Source organism: Fundulus heteroclitus, chromosome 3 (genome assembly GCF_011125445.2).
Source record: "Fundulus heteroclitus isolate FHET01 chromosome 3, MU-UCD_Fhet_4.1, whole genome shotgun sequence".
NCBI lineage: Eukaryota > Metazoa > Chordata > Actinopteri > Cyprinodontiformes > Fundulidae > Fundulus > Fundulus heteroclitus.
Genome location: NC_046363.1, coordinates 37,163,360 through 37,191,259, shown reverse-complemented (window position 1 = coordinate 37,191,259; position 27,900 = coordinate 37,163,360). Strand labels below are relative to the sequence as shown.

At 39.0% G+C, this 27,900-nt stretch overlaps 1 protein-coding gene and 1 long non-coding RNA gene across 3 annotated transcripts in view; one reads left to right on the top strand and one right to left on the bottom strand.

The window, feature by feature from the left end:
- Positions 1 to 27,900, top strand: part of znf385d (zinc finger protein 385D) — a 121,012-nt gene that overhangs the window by 54,265 nt on the left and 38,847 nt on the right. For both annotated transcript variants that reach the window (XM_021324160.2, XM_012877703.3), the window contains 2 exons: positions 15,880 to 15,987; positions 27,216 to 27,384. In XM_021324160.2, the coding sequence (XP_021179835.2) occupies positions 15,880 to 15,987; positions 27,216 to 27,384 (277 nt within the window). The remainder of the gene's footprint in view (positions 1 to 15,879; positions 15,988 to 27,215; positions 27,385 to 27,900) is intronic.
- On the bottom strand, positions 1,176 to 11,155 carry LOC110369476. Its single transcript, XR_002429088.2, has 3 exons — positions 11,022 to 11,155; positions 3,924 to 4,089; positions 1,176 to 1,980 (listed from the first exon to the last, which is right to left on the bottom strand). It is a non-coding gene; the product is annotated as an uncharacterized LOC110369476 (long non-coding RNA).

Here is a 27,900-nt window from a genome sequence, read left to right as displayed (position 1 = left end):
CTCATAATGTTAATTCAAGCAATAATCCCTGAGAAAAAGCAGTCAATTATCTGAAGAGCCCTTATTTAAATAAACATATACTTAAGAGGTATGACATCTTGATTTTAGGATTATTTTGTGATATTTGTGATACTAACTTTAGTGTTTTGGACACTATCATCTGTGTCAGGTGTGGACATGCAGGAAGCTCCATCCAACAGTCTGAAAATTGTCTGATAACAATTGCATTTTGACCATCTTGACAGCATGTGTCAAAATGAAAGCTCTGTATTACAAATGAACGCGTCATGCATATTTTACTTTAGATTTCCATGAAAAGGCCAGTCAGGGAAATCTAGAGGCCATACAACGCCCAGATCGGACTCAGTTTTCTGTGTCCACATGCTGGCAACCTTTAATAAAATGAGTTAAGGCAAGGTTTGTTGCCTTGTATTTTTCGCCTCAACTATCAAAAGGCTGCCAACACTTTCAAATCCAACTTTGTCCATGTCAGAGAGAAACATAGCATCTTTGCTGGAATACGTTCAGCCATTCCGTTACCTGCTAAAGTATTGCTCTCTCTCTTACTCTCTTGTTGCCTAAATGAACCAGAGATGTCTGGACTTGTCCCACAAAATGTTTCCTTTAAATAGGTACTTACATCTCTGTGCTGCATTTGACTATATTTTAAATATTTATATTGAAAGTGGCTAACTTTGAGTGTAATTCACTCAGTCACGGCTTCTACACCGAAGAGTGTTATTCCTGTGACCTAGTCTCTATACTGCATTCAATACATTCACACATGCTGATTAGGCTAAAAGTCGTTCAGTTTCTGGCACCAGCTGTTGTTTTTTTCTGCATCTCTTGTTGTAATGGTGAAACCATTGCCTCCCATTTCACACAAACTCACCAACTGGGCTCTGTGACTACCTCCACAGCGAAAACTAACTAGGTCAACATTTTTGCAGACTCAGACATGTTCAGGTAATGTGAAAGTCTTTACAGCTGTGAAGGTTTTTATATATATGTACAAGCATGTTTAAATTTTTATTGGCCTTTCATGCAAGAGAACTAAAATTATGGTTTATGCTTTCAGCATAAGGAGCTTATTTACACCTCCACAAGACCGTATATGTAAATTATTCATGCACATTTACATGCATAATGGAGAGGTTTGCAATGCACAGCAGTGAAACAGCCTTTTGTGTGTGGTTTTCTAGATTGTTAAGCAAAGTATGTACCAGATTTACTCCACATGTGTTAATGTGCAAAAAGAGCAACATGCCCCGAGTGAAAAAATTAAATCTGTAGAGATGTAAGGTAACCTAATGAGAAAATGTAGAATCTTTATGTGTTAACCAATAAAGAGGAAACAAGCAACTCCAATTTCATACTTAACTTCTTAAAGACTTGTTATTTTTTTTCTAAATAGTCAAAGATCCACTGTTGTTATTATTGGCCAATCAATCAATGTTTTGAAATATGGCGAAGAAAAATTGCACCTATCGCTGCTTATAGTAACTTTACTTTAAAACCTAAATGTGAAGGCATAAATAGGCATTACATTTAGATTCAGAAAGAAAAAAAAACATTCAGCCTTTTTGTTTTGCCATGAATCCTCCTGTTGCACAGCCTTATCAAGAGGAATGGCAAACAATGTGCTGTGCAAGAACAAAAGGACGGAACTTGGTTTGTTTTTGACCCTTCTGTCAAGCGTCTGCGGTAAAAGTCAGCTCGTCTCAGCCGCCATCTCAGCTCATCACTGTCTTGTTCTGTCACATTATCTGGCAGTGCAGAGCGGGGCACCGTCAGCGGCGACTGCCGTGCTGAACTTTGAGATGGACGGGCCTTCTGCGGCCTGTCAGATAGCATCCAGCAAATGACCTGCTTATTCTCCCCTCGCTGTCGACACTCTGCCGACATCTCCGCTGACAGAAACACATCAGAGAAAATCAAAGGCGAGCCGGCAAATGAAAGCAGACACTCACAGGCTGCGAGCTGGGGGGGAAAAAAAGAGATGGATTTATTCACATTGATCAAATACCTTGAATTGTGTTAGGCTTCCTCAAAAATGTAACCAGACAACTATCAACACAGTAAACATAATGATTTGCAGACTTTGAAATTGACTTGTAGATTAGACATTTGGAGCAAGGAGGAAAGTTTTAATAGGACAAACAGTGCTATTTGGAAATAGATTAGAACATATAAGCAGAAACTGCACACTAAATCAATGCATTTCCATTTATATCCCAAACTACATGTTCCACTAAATAAGATTTTTCCACCGCTCCTTTCCAACACTCAGCACTGAGGGAACATCCTAATTATCTTGACACCACATGTACTGCAGATACAGAAACAATTAAATGCTTTAAAGTGGGGATCAGCTGAGTTATTTTTTGCGGCAGACAACACTCGGGTTGTATTCCATCAGACAAGCATAAAAATAGAATAGCTCAAAGCAATTTAGACCTCAAAGACAACCTAAACTAACGTTCCAAAACGTAACCAGTATCACTGAGCATTTCCGCATTCCTAAAGGGAAAGTTCAGATTTTTCATTGTGATATTGCGAATCTATGAGCTGCAATGTTTTTCTTGCAGTAATTAGGTCTTTTAACCATCTTTCACACATGGTTAGGATGGCACTACCACTACACTACACCACTTTAATCATTAACCAAAATGAGGACAGCTTTTACAGCAGGGGCGCCTAACTCCAAACCTCAAGACCTACTATTTCGCAACTTTTAGATGCATCCTTTCTTCAACAAAGCTGAATCAAGTGAATTACTCACTACCAGACCTCTGTTAAGCTGAATGACTAAAGATGTGTTGGAGCAGGGATGCATCTAAAAGAGTAGTAGCTCTTGAGGACCAGACTTGGGTACCCTCTGCTAGATTTTGTGTGATTACGTATTAATCACTGACAGTTTTCTTCTTTAACCAAACCTCTGTGAGGTTTTGGTGTTTTTTTTAGAACATTCAGCGCGGCACGGGGTGGTATTGTGCATCAATGTGCATTTCATGATGCTGGTGCATACCAGCGTGCTTTGGTCCTCACAGAATTTGAAAGTGTGAAATACCCTTTCACATCTGTTTTTATTTGAGTTATGATGAAACGACTAGGGGGGGGTGGGGGGGGTATAGATATAGAGAGAGATAGAGAGAGATATAGAGATAGAGAGAGATATATATACACATATATACATATACACACACACATAGAGAGAGAGAGAGATATACATAGACACACACACAGATATAGATAGATAGATATATAGATATACACACATATATATATACATATATATATATAGAGATAGAGATAGATATAGAGAGAGAGATATAGATAGAGAGAGAGAGAGAGAGAGACACAGAGAGAGAGAGACACATATATACACAGAGAGAGATACATATACACATAGATAGAGAGAGAGAGAGAGAGACAGAGACACATAGAGAGAGAGAGACAGAGAGACAGAGACACAGAGAGAGATATAGAGAGATATAGAGAGACAGAGACACAGATAGAGAGATAGACATATAGACATAGACACATATATATATAGATAGAGAGATAGATACATATACACATACATATATATAGATATAGAATCTAAGATATATAGATATAGAGTATAGATATATTATATATATATACACACACACATACACATATATACATATATATATACATATACACACACACACACACACACTAGTCGTTTCATCATAACTCAAATAAAAACAGATGTGAAAGGGTATTTCTGCAGAGCACATGTTGGCATTTTGATGAGGGTCTGTTCTCTTTATGTTCCTTTTTTATCCCCAGCAGGGAACTTGCACGGCTTTTTCTAGGCTGCAGTATGTTGAAGTATGTTGAACTGCCTTTTTCTTTTTCTGATGATGTTAAGGATGTTTACGTGAGTGAAGAACCTGTTCAAATGTTGCCTTTTCTCAGACAGCAGATAAGCGAGTCCTCTTTGTCCTCTCTGATTGTCGGCAGTGGCTTTCCTGCTACCTCCGCCTCAGGCCAGAGGCTGTTTCAAGGCAGACAGCTCATCAGGATGACTGACAAGCCTCTGTGCCGCAGCTTGACCTGCTGGGGGAAAAAAAATTGCATATTAGAGCTCGAGGAAGTGATTTGAAAGATGACACTGAATTTAAGGCCTATAATGAGACGGTGCTGTGTGCACTGCTGCAGGCTTCTCAGTGTGGGCATTCGCTTGATGTGAGTGTATGCGTTTCTGTTTTGGACCGTATCTGTATAGCATTACATATGCTCGCTCAGCGTTTCAGGGTCTGCCAGGCGTGGCTCATGTGGACCGTGAGGCTCAGTGGGTGGCTGATGAGTGTGGAACTTAGGGGGATAACATGTCCGTGGAATTGCAGCTGTTTCCTGCAGACTGCATGTTTCATGCTGTTTCACTGGTGGATTCCTTCGAAACCTATATGGAAGAAACGTATGTGTGCGAGCTGAGTTTTCAGCAATAAATACTCAAAGAAGGCGAGCTGAAAAAGCTTTATCGAAAGATAAATGATGATTCTCCACAGATAAGCAGTAAAGTTTTCAATGTTTTTTCTGGATGCTGCCTTTACTTGGGGTCTCATCAATCTGGAGATATTTCACAGAATCTGCACTGGGAAGAAAGGAGGAATAACATATTTCTATCCCAGCGCATGTTTCTAGTAAGAGGTCACCGGTTTCTCGTCGCCCAGATGTTTTCAGCTCGCATTAGCTTTCCCGAGCTCAGGTTTCCAACGAGCTGCAGAAACTGTGCTTCCCCGCTCCAAATGTTTTCTCTGCCAGCGATGCCGGCCAGCATCGTGTGTCTTCTTCTTTTTTTTCCTCCCCCCTTGGGTGAGATTCACACCGCGAAGGTAACGTGTTGCATAATGGGTTCTTTCTCTCCGCTTCAGCAACAAAGTGTGTCAGAGGAGATCAGAGTCCCTTGCTGTGTAAGTGTGAAGCAGAGATTTCAGTGTTTTCAGGCTGATCTCTGCGACAGGCTTTAGCACATATGTCACCCAGTTCATTTCAAGGTGAAGGATGGGGGTGCAACTTGCTTTTAACTTTTGTGAGACTGATTCTGATTTTGCACTGCAGAAATTGTGTATCTAATGGTCGCTGGCGATGTCCTTATTTCCTAATCTCTCTTGTTTCTGGGTTGTAAAGGCAATGCAACTCAAAACTCAACATTCTCCTTAAAAATGGAAATATCTATAAGCTGTTTGAATTTCCTTATTTTGGAACTTGCAAAATATGATAATTATTCATCCACAGAGCCAGACTGTAGTTTTTGATCTCCATCAATGGTTCCTAAGGCTTTCTGATGTTCTTTTAAAGGGTTTATATGTATGTTTTAGACATTTTTTTTTGGACTTGCTGCATGGCTAATGCATGATTTTGAAGATAGTGAAGTGGACGTGGGCAGAGGATGTTCTATCGATCCGTATATAACATTTATAGAGGCTTTCTTTTCACTGCAGCAGATGAGTTTTCTCTGAATAATGAAGGTATCAAAAACCCCATTCATTTAGCCATGACCGTAGGTGATGGTTGAAATGTAGATGGACTTGTAAATCCACACCTTTACATTTCAGTCCGATCCTTTCATCCTTTTTGTCGACAGACTAGAGTAACATCCTCATCTCTGCAGACAAAGCCCCACTCCCTCCGCTCTTGGCCAAGATACGTGATCTCAGCCCCTTGAGGCAGAGACTCACCACCGATCTGAAGCAAATTCAGAACTATGGATTCAGATAAACTAACTCTCACAACCACACCTTCAGATACGCTCCATAAACACCTCCAACGGGGATTGGCCACAACTGCTTTCCTTGATAAATCCACTGCTGTTTTGGGCTAAACGTGTCCTGTTTGTTTACAAGAGTGGAGATCACTTCTAAAGTCTTTGATATCTTCCTGATGACTTTTAGGAATTTTTTGACTGACCTCACCAAGAATCTTATGAACACCTCATTCAGAAAGTTTTCTCTGTATTGCAGCCCTCAGTTTGACCTAAATTGTTCCAGATAACCACCCTTTCTTAATTACAAAATTAACTGAGGAAATGGCTACCTGAAAATGCTTTGCCACCTTCTTATTGCTTTCGTTCTGCTGTATTGGCATCATTTATATTACATTTCGTAGCACTGGGCAGCTTCTGTTAATTGGAAGCACTAGATATAAAGATGTAATGTACTATTTAAAACTTTTACATGATGGTGCCTCACCTGATTACATCAATTACAGCTTGACCATTGGTTACGGTTAAGCTGTGATGTGGATGCATTAATGGTACAACAGCTCTGTTAATATACATCTGTCAATTTGCAGAGTTAATCAGCATTATCTACTGTAGCGATGTCCTTTTAGACATAATTCGATTACATTTCTTAAACACAATTGTATCCCTTGCTTGTGTTTGCTACAGTGAATAATAAACGTAAGAAAAACGCCCACAAGAAGTATTTTCTGATGCTAGATATTTTTTGTGAACACATTCAATTCAATTAAATATTATTTTGCAACATGTCATCTCCAGGGACTATACAAAGTCAAATTTAATCAAATCATCCAGACAGATTGGTCAAAAAGTTTCCTATCTAATGATTGCATGAAGTCTTGACAAGCAGCATTCACCCCTACTGAAGGAGCGTAGAGCCACAGGGACAGTCGTCTGCATTGTTGATGGATTTGCAGCAATCCTTCATACTGAGCATGCATGAAGCGACAGTGGAGTGAAAACTACCCTTTAATAGGAAGGAAAACCTCCAGCAGAACCAGGCTCAGTATGAACGGTCATCTGCCTCGACCGACTGGGCGTTAGAGAAGACAGAGCGGAGACACAACAGGCACAGAAGCTCACATTGACCCAAGAATCTGTTCTACATTAGATGGTAGTAGCAGGTGAGCCGTCTTCCCTGGATGATGTCACAGCTAACAGAACGCCAGACCAGATGTACCTACTATGAAGAGAAAAAAAGACAGAACAGAAAGTTAAAAGTTGAAATTACAACAAACAATGCAAATTGGGGAACAGTAGGAGAACTCAGCAGAGTGAGAGAAACAGATATTTTTGTTCTCTAGCAGTCAAAGCCTATAGCAGGATAACCCAAGTCCCAAAACTGGGAGTTGGTTCCACAGGAGAGGAGCCTGATAGCTAAAGGATCTGCCTCCCATTCTACTTTTAGAGACTCTAGGAACCACGAAGTGCTCTGTTAGGAACACACGGGGTAATCAGAGCTCTGATATATGCATTATCAGGAATTCATTGGATACTTTTCTGACAAAGTCCACTGCAAAAAAATTTTTTTTCCCCCAGCAGAGTTTATCCTTTAACTGTACCAAGATTTCGATTAAAAAACGAAAGCAACAAATTAAATGAAAAAACTAGGGATTTACTCAGCTTTTTATAGGAGAGGTTATTTTAAAAATAAGACCAAGCAGTTGTATTTTTTTTGGGAGGGGTTGGGGGGGTGTCTACTTTTTATCTGCTTATCTTGTCCACATTATGAACGAAAAAAATCTGCTTGTCTGGGCATTTGTACTCTGCAGGGATCACATATAACACTTAAAACAGTTTGAAGCCATTAACGGCTGGCACACATACTGATAGAAAAGCCATAGATAGCTTCATCTGTTGTCTCCGCACACTTCAGCGCGATGAATCTTATGCGTGGTTGGGGCAGGAATTGAAATGTGTTTTTTTTTTAACCTCCAGTGTTCCTGAGCCTGACAGCTTTGACTACATTCCTCAGGTCTGTGAGCTGGGTTACACTCGATCAACAATTGTTTGCTTGACATTTCGTCTAACCATGTTTGCACGCAAAATTACAACAATCTCTTCTAAAATTTCAATCTTCCTGAGGCAGCTAGCAGTGCCATAATGCTTATACTAGCTCATAAACAAACAGAAATAACAGGCAACATTATTCATGCTTTTATTCAGATGTTACTTTTTTGATTTTTTTCTCTCCCTATGAAAATGCCAGAAAATAATGTTTTTTTTTAATAAAATTGAGCCTCTTTGCGTATCTTCCAGTCAACAGAGGCTGAGTCTGGTGCTGCACAGCTGAAGGACATCAAAGAACAAAAGACTGAGTCTGTCACGTCTCGACTAATTTGTTGTTGCTAGATTTCTGCTAATTTCCTTCTGTGCTGCCAAGTGCTTTTATGCCATTTTATCTTTTGTATATGTTCTTCTGTTAATAGTTTGTGATATGTTAAGCTCTTTCTCTAATGTGTGAAATTTGCTGGGAGTGCGTGAAGTGATTTTGTTTAAACCTGATTGAGGTTGTCTATAATTACTTGCCCTGTTGCCGCGTTCACTTGTGACTCAGATGAAGACGCGGGGGGGTGCCGAAACGTTAGTCTCCATGAAGTTTGTGCGACATAGCTGGAAAATGATCAGCGAGCTCAAGTCTTTTCTGCATTTGCAAGATAATACTTTCACAAGCCTCTTTGCTTTTAAAAATAAACCCAATAATCTTTGCTGCTACATGTTAAATTGCCATTTTGCAGTGTAGCAGTGCCAATGTTTGCTTATGTGTAAACAAGAATAACAATCGGAAGTTTGGTTTCAGATGTGTTATATTTTACCTCTTTCCTCCTTTATAACAATCATTCAACTAATATCTTCTGACAGTTGCTTTTGTTGACAGAAAGAAAACCCTCTAGCTTTGCAGCTGGGCTAATAATAGCTTACACATGGACAGGAATAAAAAATTGGAAGGTTCGGCTTATTTAGGCTTTTATTTAGTCTTCCTTTGACAAAGATTCATCATATAAAAATGCTTCTCTTCTTGCCAGAAAGTCTATCCTGGATTACTGCAGCAATGCGGCGAGGCATGGAGTCGGATCAGTCTGTGGCACTGCTTAGGTGTTATTAGAGCCCAGGTTGCTCTGATAGTGGCCTTCAGATCTTCTGCATTGTTAGGTCTGGCGTATCGCATCTTCCTCTTCACAATAGCCCATAGGTTTTTGGTGGAGTAAGGTTGGGTGAGTTTGCTGGCCAATTAAAAACAGGTACACCATGGTCCTTAAACCAGGTACTGGTAGCTTTGGCGCTGTGTGCAGGTGGAAAGTCCTGTTGGAAAATTAAATCTGCATCTCCATAAAGTTGGTCAACAGCAGGGAGCATGAAGTGCTCTAAAACTTCCTGGTAGACGGCTGCATTGACCTTTGACCTCTGAGAAAACACAGTGGACCAACACCAGTAGATGACATGGCACCTCAAACCACCACTGACTGTGGAAACTTTCCACTAGACCTCATGTAATGTGGATTCTGTGCTTCTCCTCTCTTCCTCCTCACTCTGGGACCTTGATTTCCAAAAGAAAAGCAACATTGACTTTAATCAAAGAACTTATCTGTGGACCACTCAGCAGCAGTCCAGACCTTTTTGTCTTTAGCCCAGGCAGGACGATTCTGACGTTTCTTGTTCCAGAGTGTCTTGACACCAGGACTCTGACAGCTGGAACCAGGTCTTACATACATCTGTCTGGAGGTTCTGGAAGCTCTGATCCAGCTGCAGTCCACTCATGGTGAATCTCCCCCACATTTCTGAATGAATCCTCTCCAGGGGGCAGTCATCCCTGTTGCTTGTACACTTTTTTTCTACCACATCTTTTCCTTCCCTTCACTTCTCTATTAATGTGCTTGGACACAGAGCTCTGTGAACAGCCAGCCTCTTTAGCAAAGACCTTCTGTGTCTTGCCCTCCTTGTGCAAGGTGTCAGTGATCGTCTTTTGGACAACTGTCCAGTCAGTAATCTTCTCCATGATTGTATCGCCTACAGAATTGGACTGAGAGACCATTTAAAGGCCTTTGCAGGTCTTCTGAGTTAATTAGCTGATTAGAGTGTGACACCAGATGTCTTCAATATTGGACCCTTTCACAATATTCTTATGCTCTGAGATGTCAGGTCTCATTTGTTGTCAGTTATAATCATCAAAATTAAAAGAAATAAACACTTGACTGTGTGTAATGAATGAACATAATATACAAGTTTTACTGAAAAAAATCGTATTCTTTATATTCTAAGTTTATAACCAGCACCTGTATTATGATTTAAGGCAGAATGTACAACTGTGACGAAGGCAAGAAGCGCCAAACCCACAGCCGAACCAAAATAATCATGATGCCATCTTGCTGCTATCATATCTGTTTTGTCAGAATCCAAGATTGTAACCAGTGTCACTGTCCCAATAAGAATGCCATGTCTAGTGTAACTTGTTTCTTATGGCACCTGATGCTTTTTATTTGCATTGAAAATGGCTAAAGCCAAATTTTGGTAGGCAGTCACTAGGTGTCACTTCACCCAATCAGCTCAGAAAGTTCTGCTGAACGTCCCTCCTTTCCCCTAACGGATTCGATGGGAGCAGTCCCAGATTGATGATGTGTACAACTAAACCGAGAGTGCTACACATTATCAGCCCGGCTTGCCAGGTTAAACTACTACAGCTATTAACAATTTCTGCTAACATCTCTGCATTTAAAAGTAGAAAAGAAGCAGCACTAGCTGAGCTAAAGTGCTACGGCTAAGCTGGGAACAGAAAAATAAACCTGTTTCAGCTGTCTGTTAATATTTCAGCCCCTTTGCTCACGTTTCGGATTATGTTAAAAATACAATATTCTTTCCTGCAATAATGTGTGGAGTGTATCTAAGAGGAATCTATGAAAACGCTTTCATAGAAATTTGTTCCCTTTAAATCACTTCACTGTAAAACTGAGCAGTCTTTAAATGAGAAAGAGGAAAAGATTGTTTTGTTTTTGGTAACTGTAAAAAAGGGATCTAAAATTAAATTTGTGTATTCGTCCTTGATTTGAGCAGGTAAATAAGATGATCTGCCAGTGAAATAAGTTTTTTTACTCCTAAAATTAGATAATTAGATATATTCACTTGAAATAAGATGATGGGGACGAGTTGTTCCTAATTTAAGTGCAAAATCTTATTCCAATGGCAGATCATCTTATTTACCTGCTCAAATCAAGGGCAAATATACTCATTTCAAGAAAATTTGACTTACATTTAGTTCCGTTTTTGCAGTGCTGTCTTTTACTGGAGTCATCCTGAGTCCTTTTCTGGTATTGTCTGTTTCCGGTCTTGGATAACCTGGCCTCTCGTTGCCCTCAGTAATATAACCTCAACCAGACATCAGCTGACCCCCATCGCTTGCCCACCCAGCTGGTCCTTATTCAGTCGATTTCCAAACAGACACCAATGTCTGTTCCAGGTTTCTGCTCCCAGCTGCACCTGATTACTCCGTCTGTTTACCGAGAGTTTATTTGTCCGGTTTTACTGCTTGCTCATTGCTGTTCACAATTAAAATTTCTAAGACATTTCTTCAGCAGAGACTTGCACCAACCTCAAAAAGTACGCAAAAGATTTTTTTTTTAAATATTAAACAGGAAGCAAAAGTCAGCCTTCTGGTTCTCTTTGGGACGTGCAGTAGTGTTTCAGTTTTAATTCAGTGTAAACTCTGAGGCGTTTCTTTGCAGCCGAACTTGAATCTGGCTAACGTCATCGCACCCTCTGTAAAACAATTGTCGAGGTGGATTAATCTTCCCCAGCTGCGCCGACACCTTTCATCTTTCTCCCGCCATGTGGACACTATGAGACTTTCCCCTCCCCCCGAGACAAACAAGCCTGTTTGTTCTTTCCAGAAAGCTCCGCCACCTCAAACCGGAAAGAAAACAGATAAATCTGAGTTTTACAGTCACAGGAAGCTCAAACTGTATGCACTTTCCCTGCCGCGGCAGCTCTTTTGTGTGTTTTGTTCCGTCGTCTGAAATTTTTCTTCTTTTGTCAGTGAACAATGAGTCCATCCTGAGAACACTTATTATCTGCGCGACAGCAGCTTGGTATCACTTATACTTTGTCTCACGGAGCTTCACTTCAAAATAAAACATCTGCCAAGCGTCGTATTGTGCTCCGCTAGACTAATAAGCAGAGAGGGAAAAAGTGAGATATAGGTTTAGACTGGACCCAAGGTGCCACGCATTGTCTGCCGGTTGCCACGCTGCCAGCAGCGCAGAGAAGATAAATGAACAAAATTTGTCTTTGTCGAGGAGCTTTCTCCCTCCAAGCAAAGGTGTTTTAAATCTCCAGCACTAACAGGTGTTTGGCATTGAGTAATCCAAAGTACACTGTTCTATCATTTGGGACGACCTTTGTTTGGTGGCAAAGTTATCTGGCTTTTGGGAGATTGTGAGTTCAACTCCAACTTCCCCCGTCACATGTCCGTGTCCTTGGCAAGGCAACATTTCCTACCGGACAACGTTGTTGTGTAGGTGAAATGGAGAAGGTGACTTTCTGAGTTGTCACTAAGAAAAGGAACGGTCATTTTTCAATTGTTTGTTGCCACCTTCCTGTAAAGGTCAAGATGTAATTTTCCAATTAAAGGAACGTGATCAATATTTGCTAAAATTATTAAATTACGACATCAATTTAGTCTCTGCTGTCTGGATTCAGGCAGCTGCGATAACCATATTTTTAACCGATTGAAAAGGAACGGCAAAGCCTAATTAATGTCCAAAATACAAGAGAGAGAGAGAGAGCAAGACAAAAGCTGAGCACATTAACAAAATGACAGGGGTGGTGAGAAGAGCACATTGGAAACCAAAGTATTTAGCTGTTAGTGGAGGAGTAAGGAAAGGCAAGGCAAATTTATTTGTATAGCACATTTCAGTACAACGACAATGCAAAGCGCTTTACATGATTAAAACATAGGTAAATAAAAACAGAATAAAAGCAAGTTAAAAATAAAATGTAGAAAAAATGAAACAAAATAAAACATGGGAAAATGGAAACTAAAAGCAAACATTAAAAACTACAAAGTTGAACTAATGATGTTTCAGTAAAACGGTTTAACTAGAAAGGTCGAAGGCAATCCTAAACAAACGTGTTTTTAATTTTGATTTAAAGGAACTAAGGCTTTCAGCACCTTTACAGTTTTCTGTAAGTTTGTTCCAGATAAGTGGAGCATAGGAACTAAATGCTGCTTCTCCGTGTCTGCTTCTGGTTCTGGTTCTGCAGAGAAGGCTGGAGCCAGAAGACCTTAGTGATCTGGAGGGTTGATACACTGATAACAAGTCTGTGATGTATTTAGGTGCTGAGCTATTCAGGGATTTATAGACTAACAGAAGGATTTTAAAGTCTATTCTCTGAGATACAGGGAGCCAGTGTAATGACTTTAGAACTGGGGTTATGTTCTCTGCTTTCTTAGTCTTAGTGAGGACGCGGGCAGCAGCGTTCTGGATCAGCTGCAGCTGTCTGATCCACTTTTTAGGCAGACCTGTGAAAACACCGTTGCAGTGATCGATTCTACTAAAAACAAACGTATGGATTAGTTTTTCCAGATCATGCTGAGACATCAGTCCTTTAATCCTGGAAACGTTCTTCAGGTGATAGAAAGCCGACCTTGTAACTGTCTTTAGATGCTTTTGAAGGTTCAGGTCTGAGTCCATCACTACACCCAGATTTCAGGCCTGATTAGTGGTTTTTAGCTGAAGCGACTGAAGCTGTGTGCTAACTTTTGATCTCTCCTCTATTGGTCCAAAAATTATAACAGTTTGTTTTTTATTGATCTGAAGAAAATTTTGGCAAATCCATGCATTTATTTCTTTTAAGCATTTACTCAGTGCTTGAATGGGTTCATAGTCACCTGGTGACATCGTGATGTAGGGATAAGTAAATAAACTTTACTTTTTAATCTTTCAGACATTAAGCTTTCTTTTTTTATTTTTTTTATTTACATTTCCGAGCAGAACATTTGTTATGAACAAATGTCCCTTGTTTTTGCTTTTCAAACAAATCTTATATCCGACAAAGTTAAGATGAGTTAACACTAGCGAGCCAACACCAGTCAACAGCTGCCATCAAAAATATGTGAAAACAGTATTTTGTTGACATTGCTTGCGAGGAATTTAAATTCAGCCCCTGCTTTATTAAAGTTGTGTGGGTTTTCAAGTACCAACAGCCAGTTTGCAGTCAGGTCCCAGCCTGTCAATCAGATTTAAGTCTGGGCTTTGACTAGGCCATTCCAAAAGCGTCATCCAGAGGTTCTCACTTGCTGGTGTGGTTTGAATCATTGTCATCCCGCGTAATCCAAGTGTAGTTCTACTTAAGGTCACAAACTAATGGCCGGACACGTTCCTTCAGGATTTTCTGTCAGAGTTTATTCTTCCATCAGTGCAGAGAGTTGTTCAGGTCTTGAAGCACCATCAGGCTACCACCATCAGTATGATATTCTTTTTTCCTGAAATGCTGTGCTCATCATACACCAGATGTAACGGGCAACACAGCTTCACTTTTGCCTCTTTCAGTATATTTTCCCAAAGTCTTGGGCTTCATCGAGATCTTTTGTGGCAGATATGAGATGGGCCTTTGTGTTCCTTTTGGTCAGCAGTGGTTTTTGCTTTAAAAACTCTCCCACAGATGCCATTTTTGTCCAGCCCCTCTGTTATTGTTGAACCGTGAACGCTCACTTTAACTGAGGCAAGTGAGTAAAGCGTTGCTTTAGAGGTTTTTCTGGGTCGCTTTGTGACCTTCTAGAAAAATCATCAAAAGGCTCTCGGGCTTCTGGTAGGCCAGCCAAATCCCAGGAAGGTCTGCTGCTGTTTCCTGTTTTCTTATGTTATGGATATTCTCCTAAAATTAAAATTAAATCTGTTATATTTTTACAGACTGATAGATGTCATTTCCTTTTAAAGATGTTTTAGCCTACTCAATGTTGTTTGACTCATTCTAAGTGACTTCCTGACTTTACAGACAGTAACAAAAAAATGTGGTAAATAATTCATTGCCTGATAAGGAGGGCTTCTGCCTTTTCAAAAAGGTACAAGTTGGTTTGGATATGTTTGGCTTAATAAATTAAATCATCAGTATTTTTTTTAACCAAGGTTATCTTTGTTATTAAAATTTGTTTGATTTGAAACAGCCAATCTGTGAGGAAACAATTTGAATAGCTCAGTTGGCTCGGTTCACAGGTTCTCTTAAGATTCGAGTTTTAGGAAGCCCAAGCGTGATGCGATCTTAGTTAGATATATTAGTAAAATATAGACTAACATCCTCTTTAAAACCATGGTTGTCAAATGTAAAAGCTTTTTATAAATGCTGTACATATGGAAATACCAGCGTAAAAATCTACAGCTGGCGGTTTGCTTTCAAACTACTTGCATTCATGCTATAAATCTGTGTGTCAATTGTTTCCTTATTCATTATAACTGGCATTTTGGAATCGCTTCTGTGTACAGCATCATAAAATGTATGTATCTTTTGTGTTAATATAGACTGACACACTTTTAAAATACAGTTATGACAACTTTCTGTAGCAATTTCTATTCCTGGAACAGCTCAAAAAGGCAGAATTTCTGCACCCGTTTTATGAGCGGCAGTCCTCCTTCTCACAACGATCTGTATAAAACCATAAAAATGATCTCCATTGTTGTCATTATTTTATAGGAGAACCTCTTCATGAAAGACTTCAGTTATGTGTTTGTCAAACCTCTCTCTAAGAGGAGACAGTTTATGAATAGTTTATACCATTTTGTTTCCTTTATATATGGAATACTCTTTGTGTAAAAAGACAGTTAGAGGATATAAAGGAGACTGATTTCAATGATCCCCTGAAGGAGTTTGCCAACAGCCATTGCCCTTGGGTCAGTAAAAACTCTGTGAGTGGCTGAAAGTTAGCATTTAGCGTCTGTGAAAATGCCAGAATTCACCCACTCAAGTGAAAGAATGACGCTTGGCATTCCAGAAGGCCCCAGGCGACCTGTTTTCTCTCCACAGCCCAGCGAGCGACCGCATAGTCAGGTGGATTTACAGGTCAGCTTTAGCCCCGTTTTAATTAGCCTCTCTGTCTGTCTGTGTCCGTCCTCCAGATGGACCCGGTGCAGAAAGCCGTCCTCCATCACACCCTCGGCATCCCTCCCACAGCCAAGAGGAAGCATGTGTCCTGCAGCGTCTGCCAGCTGAGGTTCAACTCACAGGTGAGAGCGTCGACTAGAAAATCTCCTCAGAATCAGCTCTGACAAAAGCTTCATTTGCCCGACTGTTCTGCACGGATCTCGGCTGCAGCGACGCTGTTCAAGTGTTTCGGGCCTCTGTTGGTGACGGTGCCTGCCTGCTGTGCATCAAGCCTAAATCTGACAGCCAGGCACTTTGTGAAAAATTATGAAACCCGTCTGGGAGCAATTTCGTGTTTTTAATGAAGCAGGACAAAACGTTGCTCGGATTGAAAGAAAAATGGATAAATAATCCAGTTAGACATTAGTTAGAGAAAAACGCTTCTGCAGACACCAGCCGTCAGGGAAATGCATCGTATCAGGAAGGGTTGTCGTACCCCAAGTGACATTTTTTCCACAATTTCTCTCTCCTGAAATACCTTTTTGTTAATTCAGAGTGTTAGAATCTTAAATCAACCTTTCTCCTTTAATCATATCTTGATTAATACATAATTCTACATCTTATTTTCAAATGTAAAAATAATTAAAAAAAAGCCTATCTTACAAACCTAACTTATAATAACAACATAAAACTACTACAAATTAAAACAGCAGTTTAGATTTAAGGTTATTTTTTATGTCAAAAACCTGGATATGATGTGTCTGCTCCTCGTTGTGCTTGTTGCCATTCCATCATGTTTTCCCAGAACATTATGCGTTCAGACCTTATTTCAGAAGGTAGACTTTATTAGCATATTTCCATATGCAGTGTCTTGTACATGCTCAAACTTTTTAATCAAAAGCGCGGCGTTCATATTAACTTGCTAAATCTAACCAACGCACGAGCGCCTAACCAAGCAGATGGGTTTCGATTTTCCCCTGCACCTAATTTCCATACCACTTTGAAAGTAATCAAAAAGATTTAAAAAGAAAATCAGTGGTTCTGCATGTTGTTGAATCAGAAGCATCCCTAACTGGCTGTGTCATGGCACCTTTCATTAAGGAGTAATCAGTCCATTTTCAACGCTGAACGGGCTGTTGATTACTCAGGACGGGATTATGATGTTTTTACAGACGAACTCGTACTTAAGAACATACTTACTGCTCATCAGTTGCTAATTTAAGAGCTTCATTAAAGGAAGGAAAAAAAAAGATTGAGTGTTCAGCTGTCAGTCGTGTGAGGGTGACCGGAAATACTTGGAGGTAATTCTTTAAAACATACTCACTAACAGATGCATCAGATAATTCGATTTGCCACAGAGATAAATTGGATATTACCGTAACACCAACAGGCTGCACAGTGGTGCAGTTGGTGGCACTGCAGCAGGAAGGTCCTGGGTTCAAACCCCAGCCTAGGGGTCTTTCTCCGTGGGGTTTGGCTGTTTTCCTTGTCAATGAATAGATTCTCTCCAAATACAAGTTCTAGATTAATTAAATTAAACTGCCCATAAGAGGGTGTATAACAATATCCAATGACCGCTGGCAAAAGGTACTGGCCAGTGGCGCCTCCAGAAATGTTTCATAGGGGCGGGGGGCAGATGGGGGGGCACTCAAACTCTTAGGGTGGCACTGAAACTAAAAGACATAATTTCATGATTTTATTCTACTGCCTGTAGAAAACAGAAAGAAATCAGAAAGACTTAAGAAAACACCAATTAATATCTTTTGGTTTTCAATTTTTTGGGGGGATTTTTTATGTTCCTAATGATCTAATGTGCATAGACCAATAACAGTACAGTTAACATTTTGAGTTGAACAACAATTCCATTTTATTGTGTAATTATATTTAGAATAAGGTGTACCTTTATTCATTTATTGGAAAACAAAACTGTTAGTAGGGGAAAGTAGATACTGGCAGATAAACAAATAAAAGTGTGATAGAAGTTCAGGAAGCGTGGCTGCCTACAATTGTCACTGGCCAGTGGGTTGGCCAGGACATGGCACGGGGGGCCATGGCCACCCCTGGCCACCCTCTGGTGGCGCCACTGGTACTGGCATATAGTGTAACTTCTCAGCTGTAGCAACCAATTAACTGTCGAAAATGTTAATTTGGTGATATTTGTGTTTTTAATAGTATCGATTTATCTATAAGTTTGGACTCAACCCATTTGAGTTTTCTTCAGGCTGCATAAACTTCACCTTTCTAATGTCAAAGGCTGCAGTGTTTGTGACTTCCATAATCTGCTGATTTTCCACAAACATTTAATTTGCCATGTACACCCACTCAGAAAGACGTCTAAGGGTCAAATTTCACCCCGCTTTACTTTCAGCTTTTCATTCCACCATCCAGCGTAATCTTTCAAAAGAATAAAAAGTCGACAAGATGCTAATCCCTCGCTTCTATGTGCAGCGCCTGCAGAGCCTCAGCTGAAAACATGTAACCTTTGCCATCAAGCCCTTGGTATTCTGCATCGCTCTGCAATAAAACAACCAGAATACATTTTAGTGGGAAAACTGCTGTGCCCGTAGAAGTGAAGTGCCTCATTCACATTTGGCACATATTTAAGCATCAATTAATCATTCCCTCCTTCGCTGCTCTGGTCTTTGTGGAGATACTAAAGGCTGGGTTTGGATGAGAGAATAAAGCATTAATTGATACTAGACAAAATGTAAAACTTTGTGGCCGTGTGAACTCAAAATACTCTCTGACAAACTTATGCTTGTCCAACAAAATATTTGCTTTAAAAAAAAACAACCTCAATTACATTGAGTTGTATTACCAACCCACCCTGAGAGCAGAAAAAGGTTTCAATAGCATCAATAAAAAGACCACAATGAATTACATTTAAACCCATAATGAGTGTATCTAAGCTTTTAAAAGAGGCTATAAAATTGTTTCACAAATTCAAATGAAGTTGTGATCTCATTGCAATAAAAGAGTCATGAGTATAATTTAGGAAAACAATCACCAGGATAATTTGAAAAGCTCATTCATTTATGTTGTTTATCTTTCACTCATTTCAACCGCTTGTTACTATCCCACAACAGGCTCTAAATCCAGCATGTAAACGGGAAACAATTAGACTAAAGTCTTTACTAAAGGTCCCTTGTGTTCCTGATAATAATTATGATTTTAATGGCAAAATTAAGGTTTAAATGAAATCGTCAATGACGCAGAGAAATTTTTTACACTCTTGTTTTCACTCAGGCTTAATAAGGAAAAAATACGGCGTCCAAATTATTTTTCTGCACAGCTTTGCAGCTTCAAATATCCTCCTTTACCCTTCATATTTTTTTGCTTCCCACGGTTAAACATTGCATAATATATTTAGTGACATCTATTTAATTTAAAACATTTGGCTATTTTTTTCCCTCCTCCAAACCATTCACTATGTTTCATAGTTTTAGTTGCTTTCACTCATGCCTCTTCCTCAGCAAGATGACAGCTGTGTGAAATGTTGCCTTTGCTGCAGGCTAAAAACACAAATATAGGGCTAACCTTCTGTTTTTTTTTTTTGTCTTAAATTAAATTAAATTAAATTAAATGTTTCAGATCATCAAACTAATTTGTATATCAGGCAAAGATAACCTGATTAAATACAAAATGCAATTTTCAAACAATCTTTTTAATTTTTCTAACTAACGTCATCCTGAGTGGAAAGGTTTTACACAAAACAGATATTTTAAAAGAAGTAAGTGTGTATCTTAGGCTTGAAATAACAACAGATGCACAGGAAAATCAATTGCTTATAAACCCCATACCTGGGGTCAGCCACCTTTTCAATTCAAAGAGACACTTCTGCCTCTGCATAACATAAAAAAGAGAACAAAGTTTAGAACTTTTGTTTGATATTAAAGGTCCATGTAAGAAAAAAAGCAGAAACTGAAAATCTGCGAAGGGGGGCAAATCCTTTTTTTTTTTCACACCGTTGTATTATTGATCTGAAAACATCAACATGCCTACTTGCCGTGAGAAATGTGTGTTACACAAACCCAAATCTTGCATTTGTACATTTCTGATGCAGCCCTACAGCAACAGTCCATGCAGGAATAATTGGATTTTGCTGTAATTCTATTACTGGGGAAAAATGTAAACAATGCTCAGCGGGGAGCGGCTTCTGGCTGCTTGCTTGGAGTAGAAGAACCGTGTATTTTAGGAATGTGTTTATTTTCACTTATTTCAGAACTCATTTGCAACGTTTCTTGAGTCACACGTCGTCTCAAAGTTGAAGCTCATCCTTTTAGACGCTATATTTATGTCTGGTAGGTTCGGCTTCTTGAAACTGTTACCAGTGTTTTATTTGTTGTATATTGTTGTGTATTCTATCTTTTTGTTTGGTTTTAACTCATCCATAGGCGAGTGCATGTGTGCAAGCGTTCAGCAGTGATAAAATGGGAACAATCCAAGTGACCTCCATATCCCGTTAAAGCAAGAAAAAGAGGCCTAAACTCTGAGCCACTATACAGTTCTCTCACACCCTTTAAGGAATCTATTTCCATAATTTAGATCCTCAGGACTCCACATATTCCTGGAGATTGTTTATACGCCCTGTGAATCTGGGTCATAAAGATTTATGACTGGCGAAGAATGGTGGATAAACTCAGCATTGCAAATAAAGGTGGATAAATAAAGAAAAAGAAAAGAAAATCAAAACCACACAAGGGAAGCAAAAAAACTTTGGGCAATTCAAGAGATAACAAATCAATCTAATTCCTTAAGTAGCTTATATTACCCCTTAGTAAAGTGATTAATTAGGGATGAACAAGTATGCCTTTTGTAAGAAGAAATTATTACAATTTATTTTTAGTCATTATTATGTTTTTAATGTTACATAACTGCAGTTTTTTGAGTTTGGCTGACATATGATGGCTTTCTTTTATATGTATTGTTTTATGCTTTGGTTTTGTTTTGGAGCAAATTGGGTTTTCTCTCTGTGGTTTTTGGATTTTATTGTCTTTTTTATTGTTTTGGATTGATAGTAATTTCTAACTTTGGTCTCTTTAAAAAAATGGTTAAAAGCATTTATACGGTGGCTTATTGAATAAAAACCTTACAACCAGAGTTTCATTTTATTTGACTGGGAAAAATATGTTACAAACACAAATTAATGCATAACTGTGAAAGGGAAGGAAAATTGTCTGTTTTCTTTCATTAAGAATAAAAACCTGCAAAGTCTGACATGCCCACATATGTACTCAGCCGCTGTAAATCCACAAACTCCAAAATGAAATCCAGTGAAGCCTTTCAGTAGTTTTCTCACTATAAATTCAGGTTTGTTAGAGAACATTAGATCCAAAAGCAGGAGGGTCAGGAATGGAGTTTGGAGCAATTTAAAACAGGGTTAGCTTATGAATGAATCTACCAATCCCTGAGCATCTCAGATTCCTGTTCCATCCATCATCTGTAACCAGAAAGAGTACGGCACAACTGCAAACTTACCAGGCCATGGCCAATTCACCAAAACTAAGAGCTGGGAAAGGAGAGCATCTATCAGAGAAGCAGCCAAGCTGTCCATAGTAGCTGTGGAGGAGCTGCAGAGATTCAACGCTCAGGTAGTAGAATCAGTCAAAACGGCATCTACTTGTTGTCACACCTATAAATGTGGCCTTTATGGAAAAGTGGCAAACAGGAGGCTATTATTAAAAGAAAGCAGGCTGACAGAAGCGATGTAGAGGACATGTGGAAGAAGGTGCTCTGATCAGAAAATATGAAAACTACAGGATTTTCTCTACACTCAGTCTTCCATGTGGGGTTGAAACATCGACCCTAAAACTGTACATAACCCTGAACAAACCGTTCTTATTAAGCCGGTCCAAGCTGGTTACAACATAAATGATGCTAAATACAATACAGTCCAGGAGGAAAAAAATGTTAAACGTTGCAAAAGACCTGAGACCCACTGCAGGATAATAATCCTGAAAATTCAGCCAGAATAGCCAGAAATGTTCAGTCTATAAATATATGTAAAGCTTGTAGCACCCCCCCCCCCCAAAAAAAAGCCTGAAACTAGATGAATCCTTCATTTTGCATTGCCTGAAACATTCGGTGCAACCTCTCTGTGATCATGGTTTCTACTGAATTCCTCAGGATCTAAACGTCTTTGCTCCCAGCAACCTCTTCACAAGTTCAACATCGCTATTTTTTTTTTCATCTCTTGGCTTCTTCAAAGAGTACCTGGAAGGAAAACAAATAATTTCACTCCTAGATTTAATAATACATGTGCCAGACATTGAATTGAGGCGTTCCATTTCACTGCTCTGATAAAAGATGAAATATCACTAAGGCAGCCTTAAACAGCCATCCATATTACAGGAGCCTCGTGACAAACTGTTAGCCATGTCTTTGGTACCTGCAGGGTGATGAATGTTGGTTAAAATTAATAGTTACATGCCAGAACAAGATGTGCAGTCAATTTGAAAAAGCGATGCTTCGTGGAGAAAATCGTTTCAAAAATTCTTTCCCAACAAAATGACTGAAGGAAGAATTTATGGCCTCTTGGGACACAATAAAAGCTCACCATCAGTATTAGAAAAGTTAAGCACGCTGTGCATCAAAAAAAGGCCGTAAAAACAAAACAGGCAAAGTGTTAGAAGGGAGATGCTGCCATATATGGCCTTTATATAGCTGTGGACCATAAATAATAATAATCCATTCTGGTGTTTTCTGGGATCCTGAAGTGGGCTGACTTATTTATTCAAAGAGGCAGTTGCAGCCCTCCTTGATGGCTTCCTTCCTGCCACAGGCAAAGTACGCTGGGAAATGCTCGGCGGTAAACAAGGACAGCTCAGAGTCTCCGCGTACGTCGCCTGTCTATGTGTCTGGATGAATTTGTTGTGAAGGTGAATCTTGGTGGCTCTACGTGTTCAGACTGTAAAACCAAACAGTTGGGGATTAAACTCCACACATACAACAAGAATTTATTTTATTTTTATCCCTGGTATTTTTAGCGTTATAATAAAGTTGTCAGATTTTTTTTTCTTGTCATTTAAGGAGACGGGAAGATCTGCAATTTCAAGTCTACTACTACACCTGTTGGTGCCCCCGGTAAAGATGTGTAAAAAGTCTTTGAAATAACAAATTACTAATTTATTAAGAGTGAAAATTTTAGACAAATCCAGTTTACAATTTGAAATTTTAATTCAGTGGAAGACAATTGTGCATTTTTTCCCCACAAAATCTCCAATGTCACAATTACTGTCATCTTTGCTCTTGATATTTTGTTCAACATTTTTTGTCAATTTTTAAAAATTTAGCTGATAGAGAGAATAATCTTTAACCAGTCCTCTCAAATGCCCTTGCACAATCAATTCTGCACATACAAATGGTTTTACAAATACTCACCTGTACACTGTGACTTCTCCTGCATTGTCTACATTTAAATTATTTACTTTTAAATCACTGCTGCACCTTATACTGCAATTTAATTTTTTACTGCAATTTACAAGCTGCATGCAACAAAATTTCGGTCTGTACGCAGTCTGTGCATACAAAATGACAAATAAAGATGTCTAAGTCTAAGTCTACAACATTTTTTTTTTCTTTGTCCTAGGTCCTTCTTTGTGCTCTCCTTATTCAGCTAAATGAAGTCTGGTGGTCTGGTGATAGATGTATTAAATTTGCCTCAGAAAACAAATATAGGAGCTGGAAGTAGGCTACATCTGAATAAAAGTGTAAAAAAGTGTAAAAAACTAAAGTTTAGGATACCAATATGGCAACAGCCAGGAAAACTGTTTTGTTTTGTTCGTAGTACCTATTACAAATGTCCTTTAAAGCTGTATGTCCACCAGTTTTAATTTGTTCATTTCAGAGTTTCAGGCACTGCATGTAGCATTGATTTATCTCTTACAATTGAGTCTTCTAAAATAAACATGTTTTCATCACAGCGTACTGTTGTTGAGGCGAGGAGCTGCCATATTGGAACAGACAATTGACCTTAAAACATTTTTCTGACTTCCTGAGGGGAAAGTCTGACTATAGCAGCCATTAAAGTTGATTATTCTGATCAGAAGGCGGGATTTCCAAGTTTCGACTGCAAGTGGAATGCAACATTTTTGTGTTGATCTGGACATGTTTATTTCCCTGCTGAAATGCGCAATGATTGGGTCCACAAATTTTTTTTTACTAGTATGGTATTTAAAAGAGTTCATGATATCATGATATCTAAAGAGTTCATGACGCTGCAGCTCGACTCGAACCCGGAACGTGAGCATATTACCCCGATATTGGCTACTCCTCATTAGCCGTCCTTATTAGACTGATTTTGAAATTCTTTCATTAGTTTTTAAAATTTTAAATGGCTTAGCTCCCACTTACCTTAAAGATCTCCTGCAGGACCGCTCCATTTCCAGAACACTTTGATCAAGCAATAAACTACTCCTACAAGTTCCCAGAACCAGATTTAAAAGCGGAGGAGAACCGCACGTTTGCCGTTACTGCACCTAATATGTGGAACAGCTTACCCCTCAATATAAGATCTGCCCAAAGTTTGGAACATTTTAAATCACTCCTTAAAACTCATTTATATTCCTTTGCATTTAAATAACGTCTGACTTTGTAAACTATCTGTCCTATTTGTTCTTATTTATTGTGTTTAATTATTATGTGTTTAAATCATTGATGGTTTTATGAAAACTGTGCAGTTTAATTATATTATATGAATATAATTGATATTGACATGCTATTATTCCCTTTAACACGGTTCCCAGGGCCTGTGAAAGAGATACAGACCCTCGTTCACAGTGGTCCCCCAGCCATTTTTTGGTACAGACTTTAAGGTGTGGCAGACAAATACAACAACATAAAAAAATCAGACCAGAATGAAGAGTATGGTATTTTCTAAATATAACAGTAAGTGTGAATCCACTGTGTACTCGTTCTCTACTTCATTGTAACATTGCGCCAACAACACAACATGAGCAACATCCTCTCTGCCTAATGCTATCTGGTATTGTAACGTTCAAACTTGCCTTGAAAATAATATGGACCACACAAAACAAATATAAAGCATTATAACACTGAATCAATGGGAGATACGAGCTTGTTTCTCTAACTAGGCATCATGGGAAATAACGACACCTAAAGTGTGTTTTGCTAATGTCCAGTTTACTCCGTAAGTTTGTCACTGCACAAAACCCCATTTCACAAAACTAGGAACAGGGTTTTCATTTATTGCTGCGGCAATCTCAGGGTGTTCTGCAGTGACTTTAAGCCAGAATACCTGCAAAGTTGTTGTCTCCGCCAACATTTGCAGTCAACAGCAGTTGATCTTCATCTTGCATAAAAATGCTCGAATCACCTGGTTTGTTCAGAAATAGGTCGTGGATTTATTCATTACTTCACTAGAGAGCCTGTCCCTGCATATTATGCGGACCGAGCGTGGGAGTCACCTGTCACGATAAATCCATATTTTAAGCGGGACACCTGGTATTTTTTTTTCTGTCTCCTCACTGGGGCCTTCTTCACCTCCCAAAGATACTGTCCAAACACGTTTGTTTTTTTTGCTCCTTCTGCTAGCTGATGGGTTTAACTTTAGGGATGACATATCCCGTGACCAAGACCCGTGTCTTAACACGCATCAAGAGTGCCTGGATTCTCTCTGTTACATCTGTCTACGACTCATTTTTCAAAATAAAATGTTGTTCAGATTCTAATGAAAAATAAAATGGAAATAATGTAATGTATCTATTCTTTCTTTGTGGCGCCGACCCGTGGCTCAGGGATCGGGGACCGCTAACCTAACCTATCATACGTAACAGTGGCCGTGAGGTGCTTTTCCACAAATTCATCTTTTATTTTGAACCAAAAATCACAACCATGTGAATCTTGATTTCATCTCTAAGCCTTTCTTAGAGACTTCTTTGTTGTAATTTCTATCTACATTTTATTCCTACTTGCTTTTATTCTGTTTTAATTTGCTATATTTTAATCATGTAAAGCACTTTGCATTGTCCCTGTACTGAATTGTGCTATATAAATAAATTTGCCTTGCCTTTGCCTTTGCAGAATTGTAAAAACTCCACGTTTAGGTTTGTGATGGTAGGAGAGACGAGGCTTAATCTTTACTGGGTCCTTGTCCAGCCTTTGTTTATCACAGTTGAAGTTGTTTCAATATTTTTTAAGTCTATTTTAAGTTCTGACAGCAGCTGTGGTACAATTAAAGAGTAGCGATGTTCATGTAGCTATTGCCGGACACATGAACACCAACACATATTGGTTTTACTTAACGGGCCGTTCGCCTGTCTTTCCCATTTTTAGAAGTGCACAAGACAAGTAGAGCTCTGTGTCACATTATATTTATAGCACGGGTGAAAAGGAAGACATGGATTCCAATTAAAAAATGTTTCTAAACAGTTTGATCGTCTTAAATATTATACAAGTCAAATGTGCCACTGAGAGCGCAACAATAATTACATTTTTATTTGTGTTTTTTATGCATCTTTGTGTTTTTTTTCCGCACTTGTGCATCAATTAGAGGTGGATTTAAAAAAAATTTCAGTGTGAGATTATGCAATTTAAACAACTTAAAAGTTTTATTAACCATTACTTACAGAGTGCTGCGGTTTTAGGTACAAAGAAGCAAATGTTAATAACGTTTGAAGTTTTAATGGTTAAAACAATCTTTGATTTCGAGGATTTTAAGAGTATTAAAGTTTATTATAGATAATTTGTAAGCCTAATAATGCAACAGATATTTGTTCTCTTGAGGAGATATATTGATTTTTCCAAACTGTACATATTGTATGCCTATAGTTGATAGTTCATTTCATTTCTTCAATGTTTTTCAACCGACCCAAGTTCTCTTTTATGTGAAGTGCACTTCTTTCTCTGCTATTAATTTGGTGTCCACTTTCATGTTATTCCCTCACTGAACAAAGCGCTGTGCTTGGATAAAAAGAAATGTCTAAAAATGGGAGGATTAGGACCAGTCCAGTGGTTTTCCAAAGATTTTTTAGTGGGGCTCAAAGCAACTTGAGTTCTCCAAATTAGGTCTTACTTTTGGGTTTGGCTTGTTTAACTGGCCTGAGATCCTGCTGACGCTCTTTCTCTTTTCAGTGATTGCCTCGTGACATTTTTTAGACCTTTAAGAGATTAAAGAAAAATTTATTGATTCTAAAACAACTGGTGCTAGTATGGTTTATCTTTCAGTGCAATCAATTTAACAGATACATGAAAGGATACAAAAAAACAACAACAATAAAATGCAATGCAAACACTCCTCTATTAATCCCGTTTCGTTAAAAAAAAACAGGATTTATCATTTATATTTTCCATCTTCTGTCTGTATTCAGCTTCTTTTGCCTGCTAAATCTGTCTTTATTTGCTCCTCTCACAGAGCCAGGCCTTGGCCCACTACAAGGGAACCAAACATGCCAAGAAGCTAAAAGCCCTGGAAACCCCGAAGAGTAAGCTCAAAGGCTCAGCAGTCACCAAGGAAACCGCCAACCCAGAGACCGCCAAGGGCATCAACACCTTGCAGGTCCCCAACTGCACTGACAGGAAAGGTCTGTGTTTTCGTGCCCTGCACACATTCCCTGACAAATGCTCTATAGGTTCATGTAGCTGCTGCACTTCAGCAACATCGGCCTTAAAATGCAGCGTTCTCTAAGGGGCCTGAGGTTGGCTACACAAGCCTTTAGCCCCTTTAGGACCTGGATGAACTCTCAGTGGATCATATTTAACTATGTACTGCCTGATCTGATAGCAGGAGGCTGCCAGGATAGGGGGAACATATCACATTTTGAAGCCTGAGAGGTTTTCAGAAAGAGGGAGAGGACAGGAATGCTTTTTGGTTTATCTAAGGTTACAACCATACAGTCAAAGAGGGTTTTTTCTTTTTTTTATTTACCTTCCAAACGCTGGATGTTCATTGACATCTAAACCTGACATTCCCCCTACTCACTGTGTGGGGAGAAAGGAATATGAGGCTGGAAGTGCCATCGTTTTTATAAATTTTTTTTTATTAATAGAAATATTTACTGGAAACCTACAATTTTTTTTAAGATTTAGCTTTCCTGTGA